At 49.4% G+C, this 15,399-nt stretch overlaps 4 protein-coding genes across 4 annotated transcripts; 2 read left to right on the forward strand and 2 right to left on the reverse strand.

Moving 5' to 3' along the window:
* Positions 1–543: 543 nt before the first annotated feature.
* On the forward strand, positions 544–2,557 carry Aspvir_005729 (Zn(II)2Cys6 transcription factor; the record flags this gene model as incomplete). Its single annotated transcript, XM_043268942.1, has 3 exons — positions 544–1,036; positions 1,113–1,647; positions 1,711–2,557. The coding sequence occupies 3 exons, from the start codon at positions 544–546 to the stop codon at positions 2,555–2,557; spliced, it is 1,875 nt and encodes a 624-aa protein (XP_043124877.1).
* A 1,198-nt stretch (positions 2,558–3,755) lies between these two features.
* On the reverse strand, positions 3,756–6,340 carry Aspvir_005730 (PDPK1 family serine/threonine-protein kinase; the record flags this gene model as incomplete). Its single annotated transcript, XM_043268943.1, has 2 exons — positions 3,756–4,100; positions 4,157–6,340. 2 exons carry the CDS (start codon positions 6,338–6,340, stop codon positions 3,756–3,758), a joined length of 2,529 nt encoding a protein of 842 aa, XP_043124878.1.
* Positions 6,341–8,438: 2,098 nt separating this feature from the next.
* Positions 8,439–9,379, forward strand: Aspvir_005731 (uncharacterized protein; the record flags this gene model as incomplete). Its single annotated transcript, XM_043268944.1, has 3 exons — positions 8,439–8,504; positions 8,564–9,154; positions 9,218–9,379. The coding sequence occupies 3 exons, from the start codon at positions 8,439–8,441 to the stop codon at positions 9,377–9,379; spliced, it is 819 nt and encodes a 272-aa protein (XP_043124879.1).
* Positions 9,380–11,083: 1,704 nt separating this feature from the next.
* On the reverse strand, positions 11,084–13,035 carry Aspvir_005732 (protoporphyrinogen/coproporphyrinogen oxidase; the record flags this gene model as incomplete). Its single annotated transcript, XM_043268945.1, has 6 exons — positions 11,084–11,671; positions 11,742–12,167; positions 12,246–12,596; positions 12,666–12,746; positions 12,807–12,876; positions 12,953–13,035. 6 exons carry the CDS (start codon positions 13,033–13,035, stop codon positions 11,084–11,086), a joined length of 1,599 nt encoding a protein of 532 aa, XP_043124880.1.
* Positions 13,036–15,399: the final 2,364 nt, after the last annotated feature.

Genomic DNA, 15,399 nt, shown 5'->3' on the forward strand with positions numbered 1-15,399 from the left:
AAAATAAACTACCTTTCAAGCATAATCATAAGAATTAAGAATCTTCCAATAATACCATTAAGGTTGATATTGCGGGCCTACATAGTACATGTGTATCTGGTTCCGTAATTTAGGTATTGAGGCGTATGAAACAAGGCCAGTGTTTTGATCTAACCCGCTTCAGCGTAACTAGCTTAGTGATGAATGATGACTCATCCGATAGCCCCAGCAGTTAGTTAACTAGTTATCGATACGGAATTATTAATCGTCATTGTCCTCGAACTTCTCCTTTCATGTCTCCGTCCAGGCGTCGGGTAATCTGTCATCTCAAAGAAGTATCCTGCGGAGCATTCTAATTTACTTGAATTTACAGTCTCATCCACGTTAAGAGATGGTTTGGTGGGTTGAGAAAGCGTACACGGCCTTCGACTTTTCCTGACACCCTGCTCAATAATGGCGAGTGTCATGCTTGGATATTCTCATCTCGGTTGTACAGGATAGCAGTCCGTCCAGCATAGCATAAGGTAGCGCTACCAGCCGCTAGTCTATGTCATCTCTCAAGTCATGACCAAAGGTTGTTACACCTGCCGTCGCCGCCGCATTATCTGCGACAATGGCCTCCCCACTTGTCGGAAATGTCGGGATGCGGGGAAAGAGTGCCTGGGATATCGTAAACCTCTTGTCTGGGTCAAGGGTGGTGTTGCTAGTCGAGGAAAGATGATGGGACGCAGTTTTGACGATGTCATGGGTGCTGCAACAGCTCAAAAGACTGATATCCACGATGCGAATACCACGCTCGCCGACGGTGCGATGCCACCGCCCACCACGGAAGCTCATGCTCCAATTGAATCGGACAGACTTGCGGCATGTAGGGCGGATGAAACGTCAACTGCGTCAGATGTTGAGTCTATCAGCGAGGCTGTAATAAGCACCGCTGGCGGCTTGGTCTCCACACATTGTACTACTCCTGCCGCTATCTATATCCCGACGCCTTGGGGACTGGTGGACCCTGTGTTGAAAGACCTCAGCCCGCTGTCAAGGTTCTACATCCTTCACTGTACGTCATTAATCCCTCCTGCCTTTCCTGCCTTCAGTAACAGATGTGGATCTGTCTAACAATCCGCCTTTATCAGTCAACCAGCATCTAGTGAGCTATCTTGCGTTGTATTCCGATGTCCGAAATCCGTACCGTGATTTGACCTTCTTGGTTGGCGATTCCCCTGTCCTCGCCCATGCTCTCGCTGCCACAGGGGCACTACACCATGCAATCTTGACAAACCTTGAGTTCTCGTTGCCCTGGTCCACAGACGGTGCGGGAGATGGCGGCACGGCACTCTCTTCGGAAGAGGTGGAGCGAGCTGTGATCAGCTCCATGGCCAGGCGTCCATCTTCCAAGGACTACGAGCACTTTCTTGGCTTCAAGCAACGCGCTCTTCGTCAGCTTTCGCTTGACATTTGTGATCCAGTCATGCGTAACGACAACCGGACCTTGGCAGCAATTATGGTTCTCGCTCTCATGGACGCCATTGAATCAGGAGACGGTGCTTGGAAGTATCATTTGGAAGGGGCGAAGAAATTACTCAAGAGCCGGCAACAATCAAAGTCTCCGGTTCCGGCGCAGGGCATGATGAACTGGCTGGACACCTTTGCCATTGATGGTTGTCTGCTGTATGTCTTCCCGCTTCCTCGTCAATCCATCTGCTTAGACTAGGGCTGATGAATAGTTGCCAGAATTCAGCTAATGGGATCCACCCTTGCGCGTCCCGGCTCTCTCACACAGCCTTTCTATTCCTCCACTATGGGCCCAGCGGTTCTAAAGCGTCTAGAAGAGACCTCCTGGGTCGGTTGCCCGGCCTATCTGCTCGAAGTCATCTTTTTCGTCGAGGCTGGACATTTTGTGGCGCCTGACAAGGATCCTATCTTGCAACACACAACGTCGTTTTCCTCAGTCTTCCTGCCCGACGACTCCAAGCCGCTCCAATCTCCTGAGGCCCTCCTCGAACACATACAAGCCCTTGACCCAGTTGCGTGGGCCGAATCAATGCAGTCTTGTCTCTACCTCGAGGATCTATCGATGCGCATCGCCCTCGCCACCATATACAAGGCCGCCGTCTATCTTTACGCCAGCCGCGTCCTCTCCCGCCCACGGTCAGAACGTAATTCAATGATTACCACCTCGTTCAGTCTTCCTCCAGATCATGGCGCAGTAACCAACATCCTCATCCACCAGATTGCACTCATCCCGGTCGCCGATCCACACTTCAAGTGCCTTATCTGGCCCACGTTTATCGCGGGCGCTGAATGCCGCGATCCCGCGCACCGCCCCTTCCTTCTCGAGAAACTCCGCGCTCTTTACTACGACATAACGAGCGTTAACGTCCGCAACGCAGCGTGGGTGCTCAGCCTGATGTGGCGCAAACGCGATCAACGGCGCGAGGAGCGGAACAGGCGACGTGCAGAACAGGACGAGCTCTTCGACAAGTCGCCCCGCTCGCCTTTGACGACTGACTATGACGACGATGATTTTGATTGGATACAGGAACTTGATGATTCACGAATCGATTGGCTGTTTATATGATACTTTTTCTCCTTGCTTGCTTGACGAAGTAGCGTCCCTTTCGTCATGCTCATGAGTACATATTTGTGTATCACGTGAACTGCCTAGTATATAGACAAATTTAAATCTAAGAGGGTTGTAAGTGATCGATTTGCGGACCTGGTGATATTTGTCTTTAATTGTCTATCGTGTCACTCTTTGAATCAGTAAGATACAATTGTTTGATTTGTCCAACTCCCTGCAGTGGCAACTGTGAAAGCAATCCCTGTAATAGATCAAAAGGGTCGAGCAACTATTCAGACAATAGAGGCCGAACATCATGCTCGACTATATGATCGCATTGACAAAAGCTATGTAACAGGAACAGCAATGTGTATGGATGGGACGAGACAGGACCTGAAGGAAATGAGGAAAGGAGAGATATCATCATTTGGTTAAAGGAGGACGAGTTTGCATAGGGGAACAGGGGAAGAGATGAAGGGGGAAGGAAAGAAAGAAAGATCTCTCGAGAACCAAAAAACCCGCTCAGTGTAACAAACCGAATGGTATAATAACAGAAAAGCAACCTGAGGCAGCAAAAGTGCGAAGGTAGGAGCAATAGTCAGAGAAGACATCCACTTGCACGGACTTATTCTGTTCCATGATTAAGCAGAAGCTCGACCAGGCTTTAAGAGTCCCTTTCCCGTATATAGCTCGGGAGGTCGGCGGAGAAGAGAAGTCAAGAAAAGGAGGCAGATGAGAAGAGAAGAGAACAAACATCAAACAGTACGACGAGCGACAGATGCATACGCCTGCCAATCTAGATGCAGAAATATCGATTCGAAAAACACGCTCATCATTGCAGAAATGCAATATCAAAGTAGATCTTTCAACCAGACAAAGGGAATCCTTACAGTTGCGAACAAAAGAGAAGCGATGGAATGCTCAGGGGAGAATATACGGCTGGAGAAGGCCACATGTGAGTCTCGGATATCCACAAGTCAAACGAGACAGGTCAAGCAAGAAGAACATGTATGGCGTCTAACGACACCGTTTTGGAGGGCGCAAATATCGCCGTCGTCATAGGGTTGGGTCGAGGTAAAAGAGGCGACGGAGGTTTGGGGGCTAATAGCTAGGCAACCGGCTCGAAGAGTAATGGGACCGACAGCAGAGAAACCCAATGAGCGGAGGATAGACCCTTCGAGAATGAACTGTCATCGTCAACGATAGGAAGAGCTGCTCAGAAGACTGCCGCCAGGCCGTTCTTAGAATGGCGTCTGCTAAATCTTTTCCGCCCTTTGACTGAGTCAGAGTCGTTAGGCTGTGGTTTGACCAAGGTTGCGCGCCCAGACGGGCCGCCCTCGGATTGAAGCTCCGAGCTTCGATCCAGTGTGTTAGCGTGGCTGGACAATCCAGAAGACAAATCTCTGAATGCCTCATCAGAGTACGACCCGTTGCTCTGTTGAGCGAGAGCCATCTCTTTCGCACGGTCTAGCGTATCCACCCATTCTTGGACAGATAACGCGGTCGCACCCATGGTACTCGATGACGGCTTGGGGTCTTCAAAGACGAAATGTTTGTCGCGCTGTACGCATGAAACTTAGTAAGAGAAAGCTTGAAGGGAAGTAACGATCAGCATACCGTATCTACAACCCAGCATGAAAACCCTTTCGAATCCGTGGTACTACGATACGACGTCCCTTGCGCGAGCAGAGAGAGCTCCATCTTGGCCTTCTTGTCGTCCCCTCCGGCTGCAGCCATGATGATCCGCCCTGAGGAAGTGATCATAACCAAACGCTGCCGCTTCTTTGTCGTACTGCCGCCGAAGAACCGCGAAAACTTTTTCGGCGCTTCGATCTCACCGCCCCCATTCTTCGAGACAGGACTATGGCCGGCGGGAGAGCTTACAACCATCCAGTTTCCTAATTTGAGTATTCTTTCGTTGGTCTTGGTCAGGACGGGGGACCACTCAATATCAAGTTGACTCGGAGGAGGTAGTTCTGTTACCAATCTCGGCACTACTCGGGCGTTTGAATTGGGAGCGTTCGAAGGTGCCGTCGAGATAACGGGGGGGAAACTGTCATTGTCACCACCCCCATTGAGCTTGATGGGCTCGCGAGGTGGAGGCACGTACGCCTTGAGACGCGGTGCTTTCCGGGTCCATAGATCCGAGCCCCAGGTCACGCCTTGGAAAAACTCATGATTTTTAATATGTTCAATCGGGAGACGCCTAGCCGGGTCAAGGACCAAAAGGCGCTCGACGAGGTCTCGAGCAACCGCAGGGAAGCCCACGGGAAACTCGTACTCAAGCGCGACGATCTTTTGAAAAGTCAGGTACTCGTTCGCAGCCTTGAACGGAGGACGGCCGGCCAGGAGTTGGTAGATGATGCAGCCAAACGCCCACAGATCACTAGCCTTGCAGGCATTCTTGTCCGTCAAAAGCTCTGGACTGACATACTCTGCCGTACCGACGAACGAGCTTGCCCGCTCGTCTTCCGGGATCTCAGAGGAGTCGAGTGGTGGCATTCCACTTGAGTTCTGATCGGTGGTCCTTTGATTATTAAGGATTTTTGCCGTGCCAAAGTCAGTGATTTTGATGTACATCTGGCTGTCCAGAAGAACGTTCTCTGGTTTCAAGTCGCGATGAATTACGCCGCGTTTGTGCATGTAGTCGATCGTGTCGAGAATCTGAGCACCGTAAAACCTTGTGCACTCTTCATCAAAGGTAGACATCCGCTTTAACACTCCTAGCAATTCGCCCCCCTTGCAGAGATCTAGCACGAAATACAACGAGCGTTCATCCTGAAAGGTGTAGTAGAGTCGGACAATGCCGGGGTGTTCTGTGAGCCGATTCAGTGTATCCTTCTCGATGTTGACGTATTTCACCTTCTTCTCCTTAATGATGTGACGTTTGTCGAGAATCTTGATCGCGTATTCCTTCAACGTCTGACGATCCGTCGCTAATACAACAGTACTGTATGAACCCTCTCCCAATGTCTGTCCGAAGGAGAAATCGCGGACCCCCTTTTTGATATACCGCGCGACCGGCTTGCCATTAGCGTCAATTTCTTGCCTCACGGAGACAGCTGCACCACGCTCTTGCCAGTCTTCACTGCTCGTTGGCGGTCCATTTTCCATGCCATAAGGGGACCCGGACAGTTGTGAGGCTCCTCCGCCGCGTGCGTGAGCCCGTGAGGATTGACGCATTATTGGCCCGTTCCCAGGTGCACGATGCGCAGACCGGTAAGAGCGGTCACTGTGACTGTTATCGCGCACTGGGACTCCAGCTTGATAGGCAGCAGAACCACCTCGGGACTCTGCACGTGCTAGACTTTCCGACGCGGAGGAGGCAGCAGAATCCGTACGAATACGATAGGAGCCTTCGCGGGCTAATGTCGAGGAGGAACCGTTCGGATAGAAAGCGGATAGAGGGCGCGAGGAGGAGTTCTGAGGAGGATGTTGTTGCTGCTGTTGTTGATGTTGCGGCGTATAGGGGAGGTATTGCGGAGTTTGGTGCTGTGGTAGATCTGAAGGAGGGAGAAGGGAAGAATTACAGTCGTCGGAGGATTTGGAGTAGTTTTCAGGAAATGGGGGGATAGAAATCTCTTGGTCGTGCTCGTTCGAGGTTTGTATTGACGTCGATCGCATCGTCGACTCGCGCTCTAGGTCTGGAGCTGGAGCTGAAGCTGGTTCTGCCGCCGTGGTTAAGGTACCGGCGCCCGGAGTTGGAGTCGATGTATCCTCAGATGAATGCAAAGAGGAATCATCTGGATTTGCAATCCGTAAGCCCCCCAAGGACTGGGAGAGACTCAAATCGCCGTCCATGATGGGCACGGATGGCGGATGGCCCGTTACGGACCCAGGTTGCAATGGAGAAATCGAGGTAATGAAGGGGAAAGCTTCGATCTAGGCGGAGGTAGCAAAAGAAGAGAGCGATTGTTAAGGTGGGGTTGTTGAAGCCACGGACACCGTAGCGGCCTCAAGGAGGAAGAAGGGGTTGTGATGGATGCAATACGGGTAGAATGTCGAGAGAAGGGAAATATCAGGCCCGTTTCAGTGAATGGACTTGAAGAGGGGTGGCCGATGGACTATGGCGGCGGTCGGGGGAGTAGTGGGTGATGCATGATACAGCCAAAACAACCACGAAAGATAGAAAGGGGGAGCAGCAGGTCGATGTTGATGAAGACAAAAGCGAGAAAACGAAGGAAACAGAAAGAGTAGCAATCAAGAAGATAGGAAAAGAAAGGTCATAAGCCAGAGAAACGAGAAACGTAGTCCGAGGAGGGGACCAAAAAGATAATAATAACAAGTACTCTGTAGTGACGGAGCGGGAGAGGCTGAGTCGAGTTGGGGCCCAAATGAGCGAGATTGGCGGAGGACTGCGACGACAAGACAGAAGAGAAAAGAATGTTGGAGACTGGGGATTTCTTGTAAGATAATGATCTTACTTTTGACCTTGAGATGAACCTTGACTAGATTATTTGCTACCGTAATTGCACTGATGTAGATAGACTACCTAGTCGACTTGGCTGTGCCTGATATATATCGATGCCTGGGGTATCAGGCAGAAAGCATCTGACAAAACGAAGTGATGCCACATTCGGCATTGACGTATGCAGTATGCAGTGGATAGCTATCTCATGATGTGCACTACATACATCCTCTCACCGTGAAAGTATTAGACGCCATTCTAGAGTGGTTCTATCGGGCTATGTCATTGACAAGCATGTTACCTGCTACGTTGCTCTATTCTCCGTAGACAAGAGTAACTCAAAACTACATAAATAGACTCCGCGGCTCCTTCCCAGCTTATCTCTAGATCGCGAATGGACTTTCTGCATTTGTTCAAATGGAGTCCGGTAAACAAGTATCACGGACAGATTCATTGCACTTTGACGGCTGGTCATCGTCTGCGTCAATATCTCTCCCTTCTATGCCGTGATTCTCCTCCGTTTTAGCGAATTCACCACGAACCGTCATGATCCGGTTCAGACAGACATCCATAGTTCTCTCCGAGAAAGACATTCAATATCACCTTGAAAGAACCATTCTCCGCCAGAAAGCTCGAGTCTCCCAGCTGCCCCAACCGCACGTACATCGTCGTGCCGTGGACTGTGATGGCGCAGCTTTCATAGACTCGAAAGTTCCCTTCATTGACTCTATCTCAGATTGCGAGGAGCAAGAGTCGTCGATTTCAAGTTCAATATCCGATGCAATTAATGCCACTAGCTCGCTACAGGAGGATATTCAGGACATCCATGGCTCGTCTGCATTGCCATCAAATGACAAAGAAACTCAATGTGGATTACAGGCATCTCAGATGAAAAGAACTGCCCTGTCGCAGGATCTGAGTGAGACGGAGAAACTAACAGGTAGACTTCATTGTCATTGCAATCAGAATTCTTTAGTTGACGGCAATCTCCATATGACAGACGGGATTGCAGGACCACATCAACATACCCACTGTTTCTGTAGAACCAGCCCGCTAAATGAGTCTGTTAGTTTACAAGCTTCGTCTTCAAAGGCTATGGACAAGTCATGTCTTCCATACCGGCAATCGAGGTCATCAGTATTGCCAAGGGCTCTGTGTGATTTGAGTCAAGAAAGAGGACCTAGAGTGTTCCGGACTTCACAGGACTTCACCAGCTCAAGCTTTCACCACGCAAAAACATGTTTGCTTGACCTTGACCCTCGAGAAAGATTTTCACATTCACTTCGACTCTTTCCTCAACGCTCACTCACTGCCCCAAGGCATTCCTGTTATTCTGAATCTCTGGATTCTTCTGACGATCCTCAACCCACCGACTCTTCTCAAATTGGGATTCCAAGTAACACAGTTGATCTGAGACTGCAACCATCGCACTCGGTCAGCTTTCCTGCGGCTCATTACGCTAAAAAAGAGTTGTCTTTTCCAAGAAGCTTGATGGAAGACTACTCGAGAAAACCGAGCGAAGTCAACGGACATCGTCGGGTCCAAACCCTCCCAAACGTGAGTGTAACTATGCCCAAAACAAGACATTTTAAATTATGATGTCTCACCAGAAACAGGTTCAGAATAATAACACCGACGATGGCCTGCGTGTAGCCGACGCTGCGAATGCCCCAGTGGCCTCGGACAAGCATAAGATACTCGAACATGTTGAGCAAGGACCTAATCCTGGACCAGCTTCAGCGCAGGGCGAGAGCGTTGGGGATATTTTTAAACGCCGCATGAAGGACCATCGTCGCTTGAGGCGCTGGAAGGCTTGGTTTGAGGCACAGCAGATCTTCATACATACTACTGGGAAGCAGTTCGCCGCAGAGAATCAAGGACAGGGGCCCGTCCTCGTGCCAGAACCCGCTTGGTTGCATCGACAGGCGGCTCTCATGGGACAAGAGGCGGTTCGCATAGCACAGCAGGTGCCTTATATGGAACAGCAGCCGGCCTTTGAGGCACAGACTGCCTTGAACTCTGATACGCCTCAGCATGACAATCGAGTGGCAGTCAACGATGAAAACTGTATGCCTGCTCTAGAAGAAGTCCTCCTTGATGGTACAGATCCGCCACCACTCGCAAGCTCCAAGCAATCTCTTGCAGAGTACCTGATCTTCAAGAAAAGACCAGGTGCGAGGCGCAGAAACTCTGAGCCAACAGATATTGTACGTATCCTTTCTCTGCAATCCCAGAGGTCTGTGTTGCTGACCTGTGGCTGGTTAAAGAAGAATATTCTTCATCTCACGGCATTTGAAAATTCAGCTGCCTTTCGCGACTACATCGACGCTACTACTGCCGAATTGGACGATCCATTTGCTCAGGATGACGCGACCGATTTTGGACTCCTTGCATTGAGAGACAGGCCTGTTGCCGAATGGGGCCGTGACTGAAAGAGTATGCATCAAGCCAACATTTGGTTTATGGAGTGTTCAAAAGTTGGTATGGACTATGCGAGCAGCCAACTGCTGTCTTAACTGTCACCCTTGAAGCATCTAAAAAGTCAAATACCGAAGTTTGCAGAAGCAGTACATATGTTTAGTAAATTGGCGGCGTTGTTGGTAGTCCCAATCCCATATTTAACACTGTAGCTCCTGCTCGCTGTATATACTTCATACTCCTTCCTTCAGAACATCAATTTGTGGATTGTGGAGAGATACATTCATAGGTTTCAGGCCATCATGACTAGACAGCAATCCTAACCGTGAATCCCTACGTGCTCTACTGTAAACCTTAGCTTCAGAATCTCACATAATAAGAGGGACACCTGCTAGAGACATGATACGTGTTTCGATCTATTTTTGTATAATTTTGAGTCACTGCCTGTGGTTCTAACTGTTGCCTACATATTTAATCACCTCTCTAGATGGCTATGAGTTACCTTTATTTAGAGACTTAACCATCAAACCCATCTCCATACTTACGCGTCCTGTATCCATGACTCCAACGAATCATGGCAAATCTCAAAGTGGCCATTCGCCACAGACTGACGGAGACATGGAAGTAAGACCGTAGATCCTCCAAATCAAGCTTGCGTGCTGGAGACCACACTGATTCCATTTAAGGATTAGACTATTTTCAGATTAACCACCGTCATGTTTCATCCTTTGTGACAGGTTGATAGGCTGCCAACGGATTATATCATCGCCCCTGGACGCGTGTTGCTAGCAGTCACAGATCCATGGGTGATGCTGTCGGGGCGGCGGATTCTAACGTTATTTTGATCCAATCGGGGGGGGGCTTATGCAGATTACTGAGTACATCATCAGCTTACCTTACGGCACAGGTTATAGGTCGCAGGTTGCAGGATGCAGTCTCGTGGCTTGCGAGTTTGTGATGGCCCAACTAATGTCTATGTGGCGATCACTGTCATTATCATTAGTGTGGTATTGCAGATTGGTGTATGCTGTCTTGTCTCAGTCTGTGGCGTCAGGATGGAACCGAAAAGCCAGTAAGTACTGCACAGTGCCTAAGTTGGGAAACTACCTTAGATGACCATGCTGATCCTGATTGGCCATTGCATACTCCATGAAGCATTGTGAATCTGTGATAGCCGGAAAAAAAAAAAATGGATATATGGTTGGAGACTACTGGAGGATGTACTCTTATCCTGTCTTTGAGTTATCCTCTTGTCAAGCAAGCTCAAAGCGGAGATTCAGCGCAAAGTAGGTTGCTTCGAACTGATGGATTATATTCAGTTGATTAGTGATATATGGTAGTAGAGTAAGAAGTCTAACAGGAGCAGCTTTATATCGTAGAATCACCTCATGCCAAACAAGCCAGTCAAAGAAGGATCAGAATGATCGAATTCATCAAGATAAAAGGTATATAATAGATGCGAGGCAAGTCTAACAACATGATTTATGTCTGAGAAATGGTATAACCAGAATGGTAAGGGCGTAAAGGTGGTCGGAAGAAGCAAGTAAGGTGATCACAGAATGGAACGCCGTCAACGGTTCTCGGACGTCTCGAATTAAAAGCAAAATGCTCCGTTGTTCCCAGTCTTGCCTCTAGATTTTTCCCGTTGAAAACATAATTCGGTATTAAGATTGACATAGTTTGATCAAAACCGTCATGGTACATGAGAAAGGAACATTTTACTGGGCCTTGCTCTTGGCGAATGCCTGAGCACCGTCCACCAGACGTCTTTCACTGTTTTGACGGCCGTTGACGAAGTCAGGGTAGTTGAGAGTGAGCTCAACAGCACCGTTGACAATGTTGTCGACGGCTTCGACACCCAGCATGAAGGAGTGGTCCTGGTTGCCAACCTCGTAGCGCCAGCTACCGAAGCGACCACGAGACCAGATCTCCTTGTCTTGCAGCTTGGGCAGGATCTGAGTGAGAGCACCCTCACGCTCCAGTGTGGGGGTGGGGTAGCCGTGGTCAAAGCGACGGTGGTAGGTAGAGACAATCTCGTCGGTTGGCTGCAGCATCTCGGTATTGACGAGACCCTGGATGCAGTCGGCCAGGAGAGTCTCCTGGTTGACGGGCTTCATAGAGGACTCGGAGACCTCCAACATGATGGACCAGTAAGGGCCCTCCTTGGCCTCGGTGCTCTTGGGCTTGGAGCCATCGGCAAGTTGCATGGTGGGCAGCTTCTTCGAGGCCTCAGGCTGGTTGTAAGGGGAGTAGTTGGAGAAGATGGTGGCACGGTAGAAGGGGCAGTTGTCCTCGGGGAAGTAGAGCTGGAACAGGCCATACGTTAGCACGAAAACAAGAGGCGTAAGGACGATTAGGCCGATAGTATCAACTTACCCAGCACTTGTCACCGATTCTCTCGGGGCGTGAGCCACGAATACCAACACCAATGACATGAGTGGAAGAGTAGAAGAGCTGCTTGGTGAGACCAACAAGCTCCTGGTCGTTCATGGCCTCGGCCAGGAAGTCCACAGACATGGTGGAGACAAGCTTCTTGTAGCCGATGGTGGTGCCGTCCTGCAGCGTCACCGTCTTGTTGTTGGCATTGACCTTGGTAACCTTGCCCTTCTCACCGAAGCGGGTCTTCTCCTTAGGGAGAGTGTCGGCCACGGCAATCCAGATACCGCCAGTACCGCCACGAGCGGGGAAGCGGAATGTAGCGTTGGGACCCCAGTTACCAGCAGTCTTGCCGAGGATAACGTTGGTCGTCACGGCCTTGAGGTTGGGAGCAGCAACACGCTCACCGAGCCAGGCGCATTGCATCTAATTCGAATAGAACCAACCCATCAGCCCGTTTGTTCTCAAATCACGACAATCCGATGTCCGATTTTCAAAACGTACCTTGGTAGTGGGCACAGCCCAGACCTTGAAGTTGTAGGGTCTCATGAAAAGGTCGGCGATACCGGTGCCCATCATGCGAACAATCCACTCGTCAAAGGTCTTGGGCTTGGTGCTGGCGACGCGAGCCTCAAGAGCGGCATCGATCATGCCATCGATGCACTTGACCTGCTCCTCCTTGGGAAGCATGGAAATGTTGTTCTGGAAAGGATAGGGGACCCATTGACCCTGGCAGCGAACGTAGGAGATACGCTGGTGGCTGTACCAATCGTCCTCCTTGGGAAGAGCCTCATCCAGGCAGTCGTCGAAATACTTGTAGTGGGAGAAGATGACGTGACCGCCGACATCGTAAAGCTAAGAATTTATTAGACCATCTCTCTCGAATCCGGGAGCAATTGATTGTCTTGTCAAGGGTAAACGTACGAATCCCTCGGGGGTAACATCGGTGGAAGCAAGACCACCAGGAGTCTCGTTGCTGTCAACAATCATCCATGAGGGGCCATCCTAATGTCGACATCAGTTCTGTGATCAATTGCGCTGCGACACCGAAATTGAAGGACGTACGATCTGGCTCAGACGTTTGGCAGCACCCAGACCAGTAGGGCCGGCACCAATGACGAGGACGTCGACGGAGCTGAAGAAAACAAGGTCAGTTTCACCGCAAGAAAACACAGTACCCCTGAAGAGCTTCGGGAGGGCAAAGTCCTTACATATCGGGATGGGTCATCCTGCCTTGTAGGATATCCTGGAAGCTGGGAACGCGATTCAAAGTTCTGCGAGCGAGACTAAGCATAGAAAATGCCAAACTGCAGGAGACTGCAGAATATAAAGGAAAGTGAGCGAGAGAGTTTGGGATGAAGACAGGAAGACGGTGAGGAAGGAGGAGGACAGGAAAGATTAGGTGTATCACAGAGCGGTCGGAACGAAACGTGACAAACAAGCAGTGGGGAACGGCTGTTTCAAATTAAAGCACTGAGGCCAATCAATACCCAAAGGATCCAGCAGTGGCAGATTGTACCTTAGTTGAGCCCTGAAAGGGGGAGGGAAAAAAAAAGGGGAAATTGGCCACCATCCAAAGAATAATACTAATAATAATAAAATTGATAATATGCAATAAAAAAACAATTAAAAAAAAAAGGAAAAGAGGCAAAAAGAAAATATTAAAGAATTATTTTAGAAATGGTCCGGAAACAATTTGGTAGGTTGAGGGATCCGTTATCATCTAATTTTCTGGACCTATCTAAATAATGCCCTCACATGAACCCTACTACTACGTACCAACCACAACTGTCTCTTTATGTCATCTGGGGTTTACTACCATCTTGTTGGATAATTTCACTACAGTATCTGGTGGAGGTCTGTACCTTAGTATTGACATACCTAATATTCAACCCTCAGCAGGGCTCTATATCGTAGTTAGTTCTGTAGATAGCCACAGAGACCGCTTGGTTGCACCTCAAAATATCTAACCTACCTAAATAAAGATATTGATCTTGTGTCAAATCTCCCGGCAGCTACACAGATGTGACTAAACCCCTTGCAGGTCACAATAATGATAGACTGACAGTAATCCAGCTACTTGCGACGTTGAAAGTATTCGCTTATCGCCCAATCCCAGAGCAACACAGGCACATCATCATCATCCTTATCTCAATGTCAAGCCCAGGATCTATCTGCGCTCGGCAGCTTAATGATGCTTATTTCGGTGGCAGGTTCCTCCGTAAGTCCGTAGATGCCGGGGGCTGGAAGCTGGGGACCTCAAGAATGTCACTTGCGGCTCCATATCAGACCAGGTGGCCGCTTCAACATCTGATCGTTTATGGCAACAGGAGCACGGAGTGCGAACAGCCCTTCTTAATTCAGTACAAATAGGGAGTAGCTACCTTCTATACTGGGTTGTTCTTCTCCGTGCTAGCAGCGGTCGTTGATCGAATAAAGCCAAATTTCTGTGTGTTTTCATGACCAGCCTTATGAGATGGCTGCCAGTTCTAGCAGTCGCTTCTATCCGGAAGACGTAGATTGTAGAAAGCCTCTACAGCCGCGATTGCTTCAATCATTTCAAGGAGTAAGTCGAGGCTGTCAGTCCTAGAACTCCGTATCAAACACTGAGAGATATTCCCCTGTCCACCTCAAAGGAGCCAAAAGGAAAGAGAATCAGAAATGATCATCCTCTACTTCAAATCCCGGTAGACTAGATAGGCACTGAGCAAATCTACATCGATTGTCCATGATTCTTTGGATGGACCAGCATTTGCGACATCCTGGTCCTAGCTTGATACTCGGAAACTGATAGCTTGGCAGATCCGACATAGATGCTGGTTGAGAAAAAGGGTCCCACCGATTAACTTCTCTGGGAAGGGAAACACTAATTATTATTGTAGATCTTCTTCCAGAAACTGTGCCAAACCGTTGATCACCTTGATCATGTCCGTGTTTCACCGGTGTTGACTGATGACGAGGCGTCAGGGACCTCCTCCGTAGTACTAATACTACTAGTACTAGGTACATGTACTTCAAGATACCACCTCCGTACCGTCCTACCCATCGGCTATCAGGACCACTGCTGGTTTTGTTTCCTGCATTGGATGACGCAGTGGTGGCAGTAGCTCTATAGCTCCATTGAAATCCTTTACTTTTCTGATTTTCGAGCAACCGGGGAGACTCGGGAACTTATCAAGAACCTCTTAATATACGGCATGCGATGCTATATGGGGCATGATCAAGTATTCAGGGGTCGTTGGTAGAGTAGGTGCTCTCTGTAGACACTCCATAGCCCATGCACAAGCAGACAAGCACTGCAGGCACTCGGACATTCAGAAATCAGATCCTCGTGGGTCCCCTGACTGATCGTTTCCAATTTCATTACCCATGTCCTTGTTCTCCGCTGGTCCCTGATAGACCACTTTAGGTAGGTGAAGGTTAGTGCAAGCCACAAGAAGTCGGGTACTTGCGACACCAGGGAATCAAGGCGTGATAGCGTCAGGCTCTCAAAGCTCATTGGACTGAGATGGCCGCATTCTCCACAGGTAAGGGACCTCGCGGCGACGCTATGGATAAGTGGCGGGTATTGGATTGCTTGGCTCTCAGACTGCTTGCGTAATGCAGGTGGTGTCAAGCAGGCCACTGTTAATTTCGATCAACGCTCGATTTGCAAGAT

Source organism: Aspergillus viridinutans (assembly GCF_018404265.1).
Source record: "Aspergillus viridinutans IFM 47045 DNA, scaffold_3, whole genome shotgun sequence".
Lineage (NCBI taxonomy): Eukaryota > Fungi > Ascomycota > Eurotiomycetes > Eurotiales > Aspergillaceae > Aspergillus > Aspergillus viridinutans.